Source organism: Ochotona princeps, chromosome 7 (assembly GCF_030435755.1).
Source record: "Ochotona princeps isolate mOchPri1 chromosome 7, mOchPri1.hap1, whole genome shotgun sequence".
In the NCBI taxonomy this organism is placed as follows: domain Eukaryota; kingdom Metazoa; phylum Chordata; class Mammalia; order Lagomorpha; family Ochotonidae; genus Ochotona; species Ochotona princeps.
This window is the reverse complement of record NC_080838.1, coordinates 61,018,536-61,034,981: the sequence shown is the minus strand read 5'-3', so window position 1 is coordinate 61,034,981 and position 16,446 is coordinate 61,018,536. Positions and strand designations below refer to the sequence as shown.

The 16,446-nt window shown below is 46.1% G+C and overlaps 1 protein-coding gene across 1 annotated transcript in view; it reads right to left on the bottom strand.

Moving 5' to 3' along the window:
- The window catches only part of HPSE (heparanase), a 28,941-nt gene extending 14,282 nt beyond the window's left edge, over positions 1–14,659 (bottom strand). The window contains exons 1-4 of the mRNA XM_058667108.1: positions 14,507–14,659; positions 13,877–14,001; positions 4,862–5,007; positions 2,213–2,338 (exon numbers count right to left, since the gene is read on the bottom strand). Of these exons, the coding sequence (XP_058523091.1) occupies positions 2,213–2,338; positions 4,862–5,007; positions 13,877–14,001; positions 14,507–14,656 (547 nt within the window). The 5' untranslated portion in view covers positions 14,657–14,659. The remainder of the gene's footprint in view (positions 1–2,212; positions 2,339–4,861; positions 5,008–13,876; positions 14,002–14,506) is intronic.
- Between the last annotated feature and the right edge of the window lie 1,787 nt (positions 14,660–16,446).

Below are 16,446 nucleotides of genomic sequence, written 5' to 3'. Positions count from 1 at the left end.
GCCCAACTGAGTCCCTTCCATCCACGCACGGGACCTAGATTTCCTACTGTGTTGCTGCAGCTCCAGCCCAGCCTTTCTCCTAACAGTGGGAGTTCTTCCTAACCCCCAAGTTTGGTCTATTTCTGTCTTTCTGCCTCAGAAAAACCTTGTTACCTACTTCTTCTCTCAAATAGGGAAAAAATAAGTCACAACAAATATTCCACTGCTAATAACTTTCCAAACTTTGAATTCTGAGTATAAGGCTAGAAAGCCCTCAGGACGAAGATCATCTAGACAACACATTACAAAGGGGCATATTAAAGAATAGTGGCTTGCAGTCCACCAGGTAAATTTAAAACGGTGTTCAGCTTCCAGCACGAGTGCAGGGCAGATGGAGGGAGAGCAAAGCAGTAGCTGAATCAGCATGATCAGTTTAATGAGGGAGTTGTCCTTTCCGTAGTCACACCCAGAGTCACATCCATGGCACTGCTTCCTTCTCCTGTCCAAACAGGTTTACAGCGTGAATCTATATTCCGGCAACAAATGTTTCTGCGGTGTTTTACTTCAGTGGAACACATCACCTAAGGGGGCTTGCCTTAGCAAACTTACCTGTCTGTTTTAAGACACCTACTTTAAGGGTTCAGGCCACTAACTGGCCAGTGACCATCTCGGTCATCATAAGCTTTTTCTGTCTCTTCTTTGGTGAGGTGCCCCCAAGTCATGACCACGGTCATGGTCAGACATGACCAAACCCAGCCACAGATTGAGAACTACACGTGGGAACACCTCTCAGCTTCTGTGACATTTGTCATTATGGTGAGCGCTGTGATTCATCCAGAGAGTTCTATGTTTCCATGACATGCAGGTTCAAATGGACAATTTCAGACCAGAAGTCAAATGTTTGCACATACAGGTTAACTTTTTTTTATAGATCTTACACAGTTAACCATTGCTAGTGGGCTGATTGGAGTTATAACAACCCAGTGTGTATGAAGGTTCCCTGCTATGTGAAGGTCCAAGTCCCACAGGCAGGAAAAATGCTAAAACTGTACTGTCTCGGTAGCAGAAAGATCATGGGAGATAGCCAACTGTTTTCAGAAGCTGAAGATAAACTGGTACCGTGTTGAATGTGACCAAAGCCAGAGGGACACCAGTGACTGCCTAGTTCTGTGGCAGTCTTCTCCTAGCAAGTGTGTATCCTAATGGCTTCTCACAGATGAGGCCTGACTGCTGTGAGTCTCTTGTACTTGTCATCCCTTTGAAGGGATCCGAGATGGCTGTGCCCAGGCCAACAGTAAACCATGCTGACTAAAGTGTCCAAGCAGTTCAGAGGGCTGCATTAGCTATTAGCATGTGACCTATTTTCCGACTTCTATTGTATCATGCTTTTCTATACCTTATTAATTATACATATACACACATACACTTATATACACATCCATATACATTTATAAAGCTATCTGATACATTGGAATCCAGGTCTTATACAATAAGCTTTTACAAACATAACTCATTTATTTTAAATATTGTGCTTTAGAAAAATGTTAACTCACATAAAGTTAACTTTAAGATGACTTACTTTCCTAAAGTCGAAAGATAATAGCATGTCATAATTAAATGTATATCATAGTTAAATGTATATCATAGTTAAATGTATATCATAGTTAAAATGTATATCAAAGTTAAATAAGGGTTGGTTGTTTCATTTGTTATAAAGTTCTGCAGGACAAAGTCATCACATATTGCTAAGACTGAAAGCCACTTCAATGAGTGGAAATAGCTGGCTAGTTGAAGTGGTCATGTGTTAGCCACAGAAGAAAGGCAAAGTCGTTTGGTGGCCAGGATTATCTGGGAAATCCCAAGGTCCCTCTGCCTAAAGACATAAATCACACCATCCTCAGGTTGCATGCTGGAGTTTTAGATTTTTTACTTTTTGTGGGTCTATATCTTTACATGACAATCATACATCTTTCTTGATTCCTAGTTCTCATCAAGTGACGAAAGTGTTTACTAGTTCGTGAATGGTTAAATTTTGTCCCTTTGCTCTGTAGACAAAGTCCGACAGAAAGAAAAGAAGTTTTGAGGTTGAGATTTCCTGAGACTTCTTAATAGCATTTGAGTATTGCAGAACTTCAAGTAACTGCTAATAATACTTACTATATTCAAGCCCAGGTTCAACCTATCTACATACGTTTGGGGCTGGGACACCTACATGGTGCCTTTTGCTCCTTACTTGAGTAGGTGATGTTCTTGAACTTCTTCTGATACTGTTCTGTAAGCAGCAGTTGCTCCTGGGAGGGCCATTCAAACTGTAATCTCTCCTCCACATCAGATGGGATGGGTCCAAACTGGCAAACATCTGCAAGTAGAAGAGGTAACTTAAAGAATTTGTATTCACAGAAAGAAGGTTAACATCCTATACACATATCTAGTTAGTTGAGATGGCAAGGTGGGAGAAGTTTCTGGTTTTTAGACATGAGATCAGGGAAAGATATGAGGGTACTTTTTAAAATCCAAGGAAAACAGTGTTGAAAAAAATCATTTGATTTTGGTCTCCCCAAAAGCTTAGAAATCCATGCACAGGAGAGATCTTCAAAATGTTGATGGGAAATATACATTGTTAAAATCCCATGTTCAGATTTAAGAGTAGTTTTGCATCCAAACGTAACTTTTTAAAAAATATTTATTTTTATTGGAAAGGCGGATATACAGAGGAAGAGAGACAGAGAGGAAGGTCTTCCATCCAATGATTCACTCCCCAAGTGAGCACAACGGCTGGAGCTGAGCCAATCTGAAGCCAGGAGCCAGGAGCTCTTCCAGGTCTCCCACACGGTGCAGGGTCCCAAGGCTTTGGGCCGTCCTCTGCGGCCTCCCAGGCCACAAGCAGGGAGCTAGATGGGAAGTTGGAGCTGCTGGAATTAGAACCGGTGCCCACATGGGATCCCAGTGCGTGCAAGGCGAGGACTTTAACCACTACGCTATCTCGCCAGACCCTAAACATAACTTTCAAATTCCATTTTTTCACAAACTTTTGGAAGTACTCTCATATATTCTCTTGCACAAATCAAAGTGGCAGTCCAACTAACCACCACAAACACAGGCACCCAGAGAAACAGCAGGCATACATGGGACAGAGCCTCAAGTTACTGAACAACTTGAAGGCTCCTCAGAAGCAGGAGACAATCTGAGAATGTTCATAAAGAAGTCACCTTCCAGGCCTGGCGGCGTGGCCTAGTGGCTAAAGTCCTCGCCTTGAATGTGCCGGGATCTATATGGCTGCTGGTCTAATCCCGGCAGCTCCACTTCCCATCCAGCTCCCTACTTGTGGCCTGGGAAAGCAGTTGAGGACAGCCCAAATCCTTGGGACCATGCACCTGCATGGGAAACTTGAAGGATATTCCTGGATCCTGGCTTTGGATTGGCTCAGCTCCAGCCGTTGCGGCTCACTTAGGGAGTGAATCATCAGACAAAAGATCTTCCTCTCTGTCTCTCCTCCTCTCTGTACATCTGACTTTGTAATAAAAATAAAATAAATCTTAAAAAAAAGTCACCTTCCTATACATAGGAAGTTGTTCAATGTGAGCTCTGTCTGTTGTGGGGTCAGCTCCTCTCAACATAATAAAGGAAAGTCAGGGAGTGTTGACTTCTGTCACGTTCACTGTGGTGGTGTAGAATCTTCTGGTATCAGGATGTACATCCTTGGGAACTTCCACCACCATCCTGTCAGGCTGCCTGGCTTTCTTTATCACTTGACAGCAGGTCCCCCGGCACTTGGTGCCATGGCTGGCTGACCGGCCACCAACTTCCTTTCTGGGAAGCCTCACATTATGACTTACAGGTCTTGGTGCCCCATCCATCTCTTTACTCACAAAGGAATGTTCCAGAGGAACTCAGAGAATCCCATTAACCTCCACCCCATCCTATAAGATAAAGAAAACTGATGAGCAAAGGACAGAAACCTTTTGAATACATGCAACCAGGGAGAAAGGGGCAAGTTCAGGCACTAACTCTTTCAGTTTATTACTTAAATAGAACTTTCTTGCCTGCCGCCCCCTTTTTCTATTTTCTGCAATTACTACATACTGTCAAGTTTGGCCAGTAACTGATGAACCATTCTAAAGACTTTCTAGAGGAAAAGATGTAGTGTATGAAATAATTGGCCGTTATTTACTTATATAGGTGTTCATAGAATTCAATGGGACATACACTAGTTTTAGTCATTATTAAGATAATGATTTGACTCCTGTTTGATGCCTGATAGCATAAACACAAGAAAAATCCTCATGCCTCCCATAGGGCAGCTTTCTGCAGGGTCAAAATCACCAACGTTCCATATCAGAATCACCTGCTGAAATGAGCATCTCAGCTGAGATCCCGGAAATCACATTGTTCAAACTCATTGCAAGTGATTACAGATATTTAATAAAACTTGAGACCAATTGCCCAGGAAACTGCAACTTATGATCCATTCTTCAGAGTACATCTCCTTATGCCCTTGTTGTAATTCTCACCCAGACTCTATTTCCAGCTTGAAAACACTTCAGGCTCCGGCTGCATCCTTAGCTAGAAACACGCTGTTGGTGGGATGCATCGCTACCCACAGGCTCTCTCCCAGTAGCCCTGTTCTTCAGCTGCAGCAGCGGCTGCTCTGTTTCCAACATAACTGGCTCTCAGCTATGTAAGGCACATCAAACATGAGAAGTTTCATGCTCATGAGAATTGCATGAGGAAGAAATCTGCATGAGGAAGAAATCTGCCTACTGCTTCCACCTTCTGTTTAGGTGCATACACAGCTTCACCTTTTACTCACTGTCAGACGTGAGTATTCTCATGACCAACTCAAGTTCATGAACATCTACTGTTCATCTAGAAGAAGTTTTACCCTGGTTGACTTGAGATTGCCAGTATCTTCTCTCCTCAAAGGTTGGTTCCTTGTGGGGATCAAAAATGAGAAAGTCTGTCTTGGTGCCACCAAACCTCAAATATGCAGGAGACAGGCCTCTGGCCAGGGTACGTAGCTTTGGAGAACTGTAAGGAAAGTATGTGAGAAATGATTATTATTTTTTCCAAGACCTTTCAGTCAATCATTTTTCATTTTTTTTTAACCTCCTTCTCTCTTGGTAAGCCCCTATTATTATTTCTTCTTCTTCTTCTTCCTCTTCTTTTAAATAAACGCAGATTTTACAGAAAACAAAGTAGAGGCAGAGAGAGAGAGAAGTATTCCATCCATTGGTCTGCTCCCCAAATAGCCACCACAGCCAGAGCTGAGCTGATCTGACCTGAATCTGGGAGCCTGGAGTTCAGAGCTTCTTCCCAGTATCTCACAAGGATGCAGGGGACCAATGACTTGAATCATTCTCCACTACTTTCCCATGCCATCAGCAGAGAGCTAGATTGGAAGTGCAGCAGCTGAGAGAGAACTGGTACCCAAATGGGATGCCAGCATGACAGGTGGAAGATTAGTGTGCAATGTCACTGCACTAGCCCCAGTGAGCCTGTTTCTTAACTTCTGACTGTGCAGGTCTCGGAGGGAGACCTCACCCCACTATAAAAGGGGTGTCCCCTCCATTTGAATCTTTCTGATTGAGTTGTCCTTCTAGGCACCTGCAGGCATTCTAACCAGGGCTTTTGGTTTAACTTCACAAGTATGGCAATGATCAATACATCCAAAAAATTTTCAAAACCTTTTATGATGGGCAGAAGGAGTGGAAACCCAAAGGAAGATGACTGTCTCATGGATAAACAACTTTCCCCAAGTGATGGTGATGGTCCAAAGCTGAGGGACTGTGAAGGCTTGGTGCGGGGTGGGTGGGATGAAAAGATGGAGCCAAATAGTTCTGAAACATGCAAGGGTCTCCTTCACCTTTGGAGTGGGGGTAGCAGTGGTCAGAAGGGTTTTCCAGGGGAGATGATTTCACTGTTAGACAGCAAAAGGAATTCAGTTCACCCAAGTTAGAAAGAGTGGGGTGGGGCTGAAGGAAGTATCCCAGGTGACGTGGAAAGCTTAGACAAAGACCAGAAGTGGAAGACAGCATGAGACCTTGCAGAGCTGATGGCCACAGCAGGTTCCTGGTGATAAGGATGTAGAAAATCTGGGAGAGAACACAGTAAAGAGGCCAATGGGCCATCAGTCAGGCTGCCTGCAAGTCATGATGCCTGAGGAACCTCTCCATGGAGAGCCACAGATGATTTCAGCACTAGGAGTGACATAACTGGACTTTCCTTTCAGAAAGCCAGCTCAAACTGCATTATCAGCAACCGAATAGCAGGAATAAGACTGTGGTCATGTTCATGTGGACAGAAAGTAATGTGTAGAAGTGAGATGACAGCGGGAGTGGAGACAGATAAATTCATGATAAATTTCTAAAAACTTTTATTTTCATTCTATTTGAAAGCAGAGAGAGAGACAGAAAGGAGAGAGATCTACCAGCTGTTTCTTCACTTCTCAAATTATAGCATACCAGGATAGGCCAGGCCAAAATCAGGAGCCTAGGACTCCACGTGGGTCTTCCATCTAGGTGACAGGGACCTACGTAATTGAGCCATCACCACTGCCTCCCAGGGCATGCATCAGCAAGAAAGTGGATCAGAATCACAGAGGTCAGGATTCAAGCCAGGCACTCGGATAAGGGGTTCAGACATCCCAAGTGGCATTTTAGCTCCTGTGCTAAAAGGCTACCCCTTAAGACAAATTTAGAGTGAGAAATGGATTTGGGAATCACTTGGATGCTGAGGAAAGAATTTCTCCTGGAAAGCCCCTAGGAAGATGGTAACATCATTCACCAAGATGAGCAACAAGTGATAGATTGGAGAAAAGGGAGGAGACTCAGTAGAATTTGAAATGCCAGTTCAAATGCCCTACCTTGCCTCTGCTTGAGCTCATTGGCCATGTGAATGTGAAACTCAGGGAGCTGTTTTGGCTGGGGATATGCACATTCAGGTCCTCAGGATAAAGGCCAGGCTGGTAACCTTGACCCACAGCCCTACAACCAGTCCAAGGCAGTTCTTCAGAGAAGTCTCTCTCCACTGGCCTGGTTCCATGGCTTCCAGCCAGCAGCAGTGATTCTGGCCCTTGCCTTTTGGATTGATTTTAGTGATAAACGAAACTCATTTAGATATGTGCAGCTGGATTTGTAAGCAATTACTAGTACAAGAGAAGCTGGTATTCTTTGGGAAGCAGAGGAAGAAAAAGCTCTTGGAAAAGACTACTAACCCTAAGATGACCCAGGTGGAGGATGGGGTGGTCAGCACTTGGCATGCTATTAGAGTGCTACGTGGGATGCCCATGTCACATCCTGTAGTCCTTCTAATTCCAGCTTCCTGCTAACACACACGATGAGAGCCCACAGGTGATGGCTCAGGTAGCTGACTCATCCATATGGGAGACACAGTTCCTGGCTCCCAGCTTGGGTCTGGCTTACCCCTTGCTGTTATAGGCACCTGGAGTGGGGAGGGGGGGAGAGGCGTGGGCATAGTAGCAGAAAGGAGACTCTGTGTGTGTGTGTGTGTGTGTGCACTTATCTACTTCTCAAGTAAAATAAATAAATAAAAATACACATCTTGAAAAGAAAACAGGACCTGGGTCAGATATTGGAGCACCAGGGCCTGGTCCCCAGGGTTATGGACAGATCACATTGGGTCACTCTCCAGCATATTGTCATGTCGTTGTTTCCTTCATAGCACCTGCCACTCTCTAGCATTAACTTCCTCTCATGTTTCCTTGATTTTCTGACTGTCCCAGTCCCCCAGCCTGACATTAGGCAGCCTGATTTGCCTGTCTGGTTTATCAGTGTCTCCCCCAGGAAACCAGGACACTGGCCCTTACTGAATATTTCTTAACTGATAGAACAAGGGAGGCAACATGATAAAAAAGACAAGTGCAGGCCAAACAGCATTTTCAAAACCAAATTAAGTCAATGACATGGCTGCTGTCCCTTAAAGAGAATGCTGTATTTGAAACCTTTGGCATAAGGAATATCTTTGCAATGGAATATTTTGTTATGTTTTGAGAACACAGTATTGATGCTCTCAGACAAAACCAGGTCTAATACAGCTGCAAAACAGGCCATAAAACAAAACTGATCAAAGGTATAGTATTTTGATCATAACGGCAAAGAGAGGGGAAAAAATCCACCACTGGAAAGATCAAAAGAATGCACAAGGGCCTGGCGGCGTGGCCTAGCGGCTAAAGTCCTCACCTTGAACGCCCCGGGATCCCATATGGGCGCCGGTTCTAATCCCGGCAGCTCCACTTCCCATCCAGCTCCCTGCTTGTGGCCTGGGAAAGCAGTTGAGGACGGCCCAATGCTTTGGGACACTGCACCTGTGTGGGAGACCCGGAAGAGGTTCCAGGTTCCCGGCTTCGGATTGGCGCAGCACCGGCCATTGCGGTCACTTGGGGAGTGAATCATCAGATGGAAGATCTTCCTCTATGTCTCTCCTCCTCTGTGTACATCTGACTTTGTAATAAAAATAAATAAGTCTTTAAAAAAAAAGAATGCACAAAAGCAGTCGCAGCTATTCTATTTTCTTAGCTGAAAAAAAAGACCTGCACGTGTCTTTATTTTACCTTTTGTGCAAAACTAAGTTGTTTATCTCTGATACAAAAGCAGAAGTAGCTTATTAATATGCATTAAAACTCTTACTTAGGTATTTTTTTTCCATTTCCAGATTTGAGGATTGAACTCCTGTAGACTCCAAAGAGGGAAATATATTGATGGACTAAGCTATGTTTGGGGTTTTAGCCAGAAGAAAAGTGGTGAGGGGGCTTGAGGATATTATCACAAAAACGATTCACGTGAGAAATCAAAAAGCCCCAATGAGACGGGAGAACAGAGAGGAGAGGCAGCTATCCAGCTTTGGAAATAAAGAGCTGAGAGGGGAAGGAATAGTGGTCCATGAATGGAAGGTTTAAATTTAAATTTCAGGCATTGAAAGGTTACAAGTAATGGAAATAATCAAATCCCAGTCCTGGCCATGACGCTGCTCGTTAAAATAGACTCAGGCAGCCCTTGTGCCGATACACCTGCTCTTTGCTAAACAATGCTGTTTTTAGTGTTTGCCAATGGCCATGGTATACATCTCCCCACAGTGTCTGCTTCCCAGGTACCAGCATCAGGTCACCGCTCACAGAGCGGAGAAGAAATGCAGACATTTCCAGGAGGTGGTACAGACTGGATCCTTGACAACTGAGAATGCATAAGGAAAAACTGTGGGGTGAAGAAACCAACAGAGAACGTGTTCAGATGACTCAGAAGTCATCGAGGGCAACGAGGGACCTGGAGGAGCAGAAGCTGTGGGCTCAGCGCCAGTCTCCAGTCAAGAGGGAGTAGAGGGAGGAAGAGGAGAGTGAAACACCATGGCAGGAGTGCAAGCCAGGTGTGGAACTGGACAGCCTCACACTGCAAGTCAGGACTGTCATCCCAAAAGACCTAAGCACTATAGCCACAGTGAGCATTTTTATTTAGGCTGTGAAGATTCTTCCCCTAAGTCTCAAAATAACCCAATGCTGTGAGTGTCCTTTTACTGAGTTTACACATACGGAATCTGACAACAAGGGGGTGAGTAATTGGCCCATGTAAACAGAGGGGATTGGATCATAGCAGCTTGGAATGCAAATGAGTGGGTCACTTTTCTAGAAGCCTTGACTTTGATCACAGGGAATTCTATCAGCAACAAACACCTGGTGGTCTGTGTGGCTTTCCAACAGCAGTTAATTAACACCTGCATTTAACATTAGGAAATGCTTCTTGAAATAGGAAAACCAGCTCTGTTAATGAAGATGCGGATTCTTTCGAATGGCCAACAGAGATGAATGATCTTTGAAGAACAATAAGCCAATTCCTGGGAAAACCAAGCCCAGCTAGCTTAGCCTTATGGCTGATGTGGCTATTCAATACTGTTTTTGCTCTGAAGGGATCTGGGTTTCCTGCGCAGACCTGTGTGAATGAGCTGTGTGTAAACTGAAACACATAGTAACACTGTATCATACAGTAGGTAGGGTCCTGTGGCTGGCTTGGAAGGGTGCTTAGTCCAAACTGAGAGCTGCTAGATTTCACACACTTGGTTCTAGAAAAACACAAAGTGCACTCCAGATTTCACACACTTGGTTCTAGAAAAACACACAGTGCACTCCAGATTTCACACACTTGGTTAGAGAAAAATATGCAGCCATATTTTTATATTGGCAACATGTTAAAATGATGTCATATGAATTTAGCTAGATAAAATTATTACAACTAATTTCAACCGTTTTTTGTTCCCTTTTGAATATGGCTACTAGAAAAAATATTAAATTAAAGCCAAATACTTTTAGCCTAGCAATTAGGCAGCTGGCTAGGATGCCTGGGCAGCAGGTTTGATGCCCAGTTCAGGCTCCTGACTCCTGATTCCTGTAAATGCAGAGCCTGGGAGGCAGTGGTGATGGCTCAAGCAACTGGGTCCCTGACACCTACATGAGAGATTCAGACTAGGTACTCAGCTTCGGCTTTGGTCCTGGCCATGTGGGCATCTGAGGAGTGCATCAGTGGACGGGAGCTCCATTTTTCTATCTCACTTTCCCTCTCAAAAATCATTGTCTGTATGCCTTGCATGTGGGGCTCACGTGCTGTCTGCATCGGAGGGTACTGACCTGTGCCAGCATCTCTTATGTGTTCTGCAGAAAGAGGAAGTACTAGGATCGACTTGTTGTTAATTACCCCTGGGAAGAGGACAGACACACTGTAAAGCTCTCTTTCCCACTTCCATCTTGTTCTAACATTGGCATGAAAGCTGTGTGCACTTTATGTTTTAGGGTTGCAAATGTGAAGGGAAATAAATTGCCCCTGCAGGCAGCCAGAACCACGCTGTCCAGTCAAATTTGCCTAGGCGTCCTCTGAATTGTCTTACCCTGATTCACCTCCTCTCATGTCACTGCTTCTTTGTCTACCAAATCCTCCTGTTTCCTTCTTCCCTGTATCAGTAGTCTGAGTCCACTTTCAAACTGCTTCACCATGTGCTCTGTGGATCCCTGTGGCCTATTTATTTAACCTCCCCAAACCTCAGTATTTCCGTTTCTGAAATAGAAATGCCAACAGTCCTCAATCACATAGCATTGTAGCAAGGACTAAGTGAGTGAATGCTTGGAAGGTAATTAGAACAGGGTCTGGGAGATGACAAGTGCCAGCGAGCTGCTGCAGTCTCACCTTCCACAGGCCTTCAGCTGGCACCTGTCCAGCTCTGGTCATCTTTGTTCCACGCAGCTGCTCTTGTGAGGGACTGCAATGAAACAGCACCACCCATTGCACTCACCTCTGCTGGGGACACCTTATGGTTAGTGTCGTTTTGGAAGATGTGGTCCTCTCCCCTCACCCCACCCTGGCGGGCACCCATGTGCTACTTAGATGAGATGCTCATCCTTAGAACTTGAGTTAGAAGCTGGGGAGATACGGATGGGCTCTGGACTCTTCTAGGTTGCAGCGGAGGATGGGGGTGGCATGCTGCTTCTGAGGGACGGAGTACAAGGAAGTACAGCCAAAACCACAGGAAGGCAGCCCTAGGGAGAAGCTCGCATGGACAGGAGCAAAGAGGGCTTTGTGAACAAACCAAGAAAGCAGTTGTATCTATTGCATGCTCTATTCTCTTGGTTTCTTATGATCCTCCAAAGGCAGGAGACAGCATTCTTGCTATGGAAATTAAAGAAACATGCTGAAGAAGGGTCAAGTTAGCACCTTCACTAGAATACAGAGTGGATGTTCTACATACAGGGAAGGAGGGCTGTGCTAGATAATGAGGCTGAGCCTGACTGCAGTGGCCAGGCTAGACCCCGAAGGTCCTGCCATAGGTTTTCCCTTTTGGACCAGTTTCTCCTAGGAGTAATCTCTCTCTCACCCCACCTGACCTTCCCTGGGAGAGATATGGGGCCTCAGCCAGCTGCAGCAGAAAAACAGGATGTATGGGGCCCGGCTTGGTGGCCTAGTGGCTAAAGTCCTCCCCAGGATCCCATATGGACGCCGCTTCTTATTCCAGCAGCTCCATTTCCCATCCAGCCCCATGCCTGTGGCCTGGAAAAGCAGTCCATGACGGCCTTGGGACCCTACACCTGCATGGATGACCCAGAAGAGCTCCTGGCTCCTAGCTCCTGGCTTCGGATTGGCGCAGCACCGGCCATTGTGGTCACTTGGGGAGTGAATCATTGGACGGAAGATCTTCCTCTCTGTCTCTCCTCCTCTCTGTATATCTGACTTTGCAATAAAAATAAATAAATCTTTTTTAAAAAGAAAGAAAAAGAGGATGTGGGTCCTCATATTTCAGGTACTTCACACTTCATCTTCCCCATCTCATCTGCCACCACCCCAAGATAAACCTAGGGTCCTCATCCTCAGAACCCTGAGGCTCAGCATTCTGCTGCGTATTCTTCCCAGCCCACAAACATCTGTAGCCAGTATCAGCTTTAGTCCCAAGGATACGGGCAGGAAGCAGGAACTCTCCTTCCTACCAGTGAGGACCACATGGGAAATCATAAGTTAGATTGTGATCAAAGGAAATGTACCCGAGCAATGAGTGAATGATGAGCAAATATCATTTCTTGGAAATTATTAATTATTTCTCACACTGTTTGAGTACTTAACATCTCATCAAATCCTCAGTTGTAATCCCAAGTGGTGGGTTTTATTTCATTATTTAGATGAGAAGGCTTACTCTGCTGATCTTTCTCAGGTTGAATCATCAACTTTTTAAATAATTTATTTCTATTTGAATGGCAGAAAGATAGACAGCTACCATCTACTGGTTCCCTCCACCAAATGTTTGCAACAGCTGAGGCTGAGCCAGGCAGAAGTCAGGAACCCATAACTCAGTCCAGGATCTCCCCTCCGTGGGCTTCAAAGACTCAAGTACTTGTGCCTTCACCTGCTCCCCTCCAAGGTGAGCATTCACAGGAAGTTGGACTCAGAAGGAAAGCCCTAAAGTGGAACTCAGGCACTCTGGCCATGACATACAGGTATCCCAAGCAGTTTTAACCTCCGCTGATCCAGAGGCAAGTTTTCAAAATTTCATTCCCCAGATGGTTAGGCACAGCCAAGGACTCACTGTAGGAACAGTGAACACAAAGACCAAATCACAGCATTGCAGAGCTGGGAATCAAGACAAGGTGATGGGATAGCCAGCCTCTTCCCAAAGACAGCTGAGAGCAGGCATTCTGAGGGGCAGCACTGTGGCTTGGACAGTGGCAGCCAAAAGGCAAGTTGAGATGGGACCACATCTGGAGGTTCCTTGTGGCTTCAATAAGTAGCCCCAGACTGTCCCTAGGTCCCCATCCTGAGATGGCACGGATCAGGTGCCATGAAGCTGCAAAAACGCCAAGGAGAAAACCCGTGCAGCAAGTCAACGGGCATCCTGTGTGCTCATTTTAGGGAAACAGCTCTTTATCAGGGCTCTGCAAGTCACTGTCAACACATCCTAGGTCTCCTTGGTTTAATGAACATATATATATATATATGTATGTATGTATTTCTCTGCTTGGTTGCTCGTTGTTTAAACTGTTCCTGATAGTTAAAGGCTGTAACCGGATCCACTATCTTAATTGTCCTAGGCTGCACACCAAGTACTCACAGACCTTGGGTGTACTTGTACAGACTCCTGCAGAAACTGGGGTAGAGCAACGGTTTTGTTTCCCCCCAAATTTCCGTTTATGCCTTGTGTTTGGTGGGCGCTCGGCCCACACTTTATTGAGTGCAGAAAAGGCCGTTTCAAGTCCGGCTGGAGTGCGGGGTGGCGGGGAGTTGAAAAGAAAGCAAGAGCGAAACAGCAAGGGAGCGAGCGAGAATAAAGTTATTTCAGAGCCCAAAACACAAGAAAGTGAGTGGCGAGTGGGGGTGGAGGACCCGGGCGGAGACGGGTTGCGAAAGCTGGCGCTTACCCGAGGAAGGTGAGGAACCGCGGCTCCGTGGCCAGGTTGGCGTCGATGGTGAAGGACAGGAACGCGGGACTCACCAGGTGCTGCGGACGCTCGGTGGAGAAGACCAGCTCCACGGCCTCCTCCGCCTGCGAGAGGAGACCCAGCGGCCCCAGGAGCAGCAGCAGCAGAGGCGGCAGTAGCAGTAGCATCTTGGGCTCACCTGGCAGCCGCCGAGCCTGGGCCGGAGCCGGAGCCGTGCAGCGCACTTCCTCGCGCCGGGCGGCAGCTCCCGGCTCTCCCGTCCCGCCCCGGCGCCCGCCTCCTCCCTCGTCCTCCCAGCCCGCCCGCAACCCTCCCACTCTCGCTTTGCTCCGCGCCCCGCCTCCGCCGCTCGCTCCCACTTCCTTGTACGCTTTGCCCCCTCGGTGGCCGCCACGTCCACCAGGCGAAATCGCTCACGTCCATCACCAGGTCGTGGAGGTGGCCGGGTTCCTAGGATCATTTCCTCCAGCAGGTCCCTGTCCAGGTAGCCTCCGGCACCTCTGGTCCTCCTCCCATAGTGTTTATACATGTTTGCTTATCACTGGAGCGCGCCCAGATCCTAACAAACTGCCCGAGTTCTTCCGCCTAGGGTGCAGAAAAAAAACTCACCTGTGTCACTGATACATTTCTTTCCCAGTAAACATGTGACCTCCGCCTCGGCCAAACTGCAGCTAGCAAAATGTCAAAGGGCCCATATTGTGTTTGACAGCCTTGAAGTGTGAGATGCTCCCAGTCTTTGTTATGTCTGTTGAGTCCCATTCAAGTGCGCCCAAGAGGCTGCTCTTTAAGGCCAGCCTCCACCCATCTCCCTTTTCATGCGCTTCTCCTGAGCTGTGGGTGAGCCTGCAGTTGCCTACATGCCCAGAGCAAGCGCCACGCACCTGCTACTTACTGTGTGCTCTGTTTTGCTCTGTCTGTATCTCTCATTTTCACAACCTGTCAGGTGCAGATTTTCCTCATTTTATCCACGAGGACTGAAACTCTGAGATTTGCGAAATTTGTCCAAGCACCAATACTGACCTATGAATGTTGTTACACAATCCCAGCTGACAGCAGTTTGTCCTCTCTGAAATCTAGCTTCCTCAAGGAAGTTTTCTAGAAGCTTCCAGGCATGAAAAGTCCTCCAGCATGGTGGTCTCTGAGAGCATTTTATTCGCTGGAACTCAACCGTGTCGGCCGGTATGATGTATCTCAGCTCCTCTGCGGCAGAGGGGGAGTTTGTCTGGTGCACCACACTAGCTTCTGCGCACGCGTGGCCCCAGAACCATTTGCTGAGCAACAAACAAAGCTAATTTTACCACTTCCTTTACATCTTCAGTAAAGCAACAAAGAAACACTGTTTTAAAAGGTTTGTCCAATCTTCGTAGTTGTTTTACTTTTGTTTGTTTGTTTTTTAAAGACAGAGCTTCCATCTGCTGGTTCACTTATTTCCCAAATGGCTGCAATGGTCAGAGTGGAGCCAATCTGAAGCCAGGAGCCAGGAGCCTCGAGCCTCCTGTAGGTCTCCCACATAAGTGCAGGGGTCCAAGGACTTCGGTTCATAAGCAGAGAGCTGGATCGGAAATGGAGCAGCCAGGACTGGAACTGGTGCCTATTTAGGATGCTGGCACTGCAGGGAGAGGATTAGCTTGCTATGCCACTGTGCTAGCCCTTATTCATCTTTATTTTTTAATACTTATCAATCTATTTGAAAGGAGATGTATATAATATATAGATATTAATATAGCTATTGATATAGATATGGGGAGAGATGAGAGATCTGCTATCTGCTGGTTCACTCTTCCAGATGGCTGCACAGCCATGGTTGACCCAGGCAGGGGCAGGAGCCAAAGCCAGGAACTCCATTTGGGACTCCACTTGCGTGGCAGGGACACAAGCACTTGGACTGCCATTTACTGCTCTCCCGGGTGCATTGCCAAGAAACTGGATCAGAAACAGGGCAGCCAGGACTAGAACTGGTACTCTGATATAGGATGCCAGTCTCCCAGATAAAGGCTTAACCCACCACACCACAACCCTAGCCATAGATTTGCCTATTCTTGAGTTCAATTAGCTAATCCTCCATCTACAAGCACCAGGATCCCATATCGGTGCTGGTTTGTGTCCTGGATGCTCCACTTCCCATTCAGCTCCCTGCCTGTGGCCTGGGAAAAGGAATGGAGGATGACCCAAAGCCTTGGGATCCTTCACCATGTGGGAGAACTGGAAGAAACTCTTAGTTTCTGGCTTCAGATTGGCTTAGTTTCATCTGTTATGGCAATTTGGGAAGAGAATCAGTGGGTACAAGATCTTTCTGTGTCTCTCCTTCTCTCTGTAAATGTGCCATATATATCTATATATCTATATATAGATATACACACACACACACACATATATATATATACACACACACACTGTATGGTGAACTTTGCAAACTGAAATTGGTTCATTTTCTACATTTAGAGTATAGGAAGAAAAATTCATAGACAAGAGGAGAATGTATCTTTATTTATTCTTACAAGTATATATCTCCATATAGTCTATCAAGAGAGTATACAATCTTTCTATAA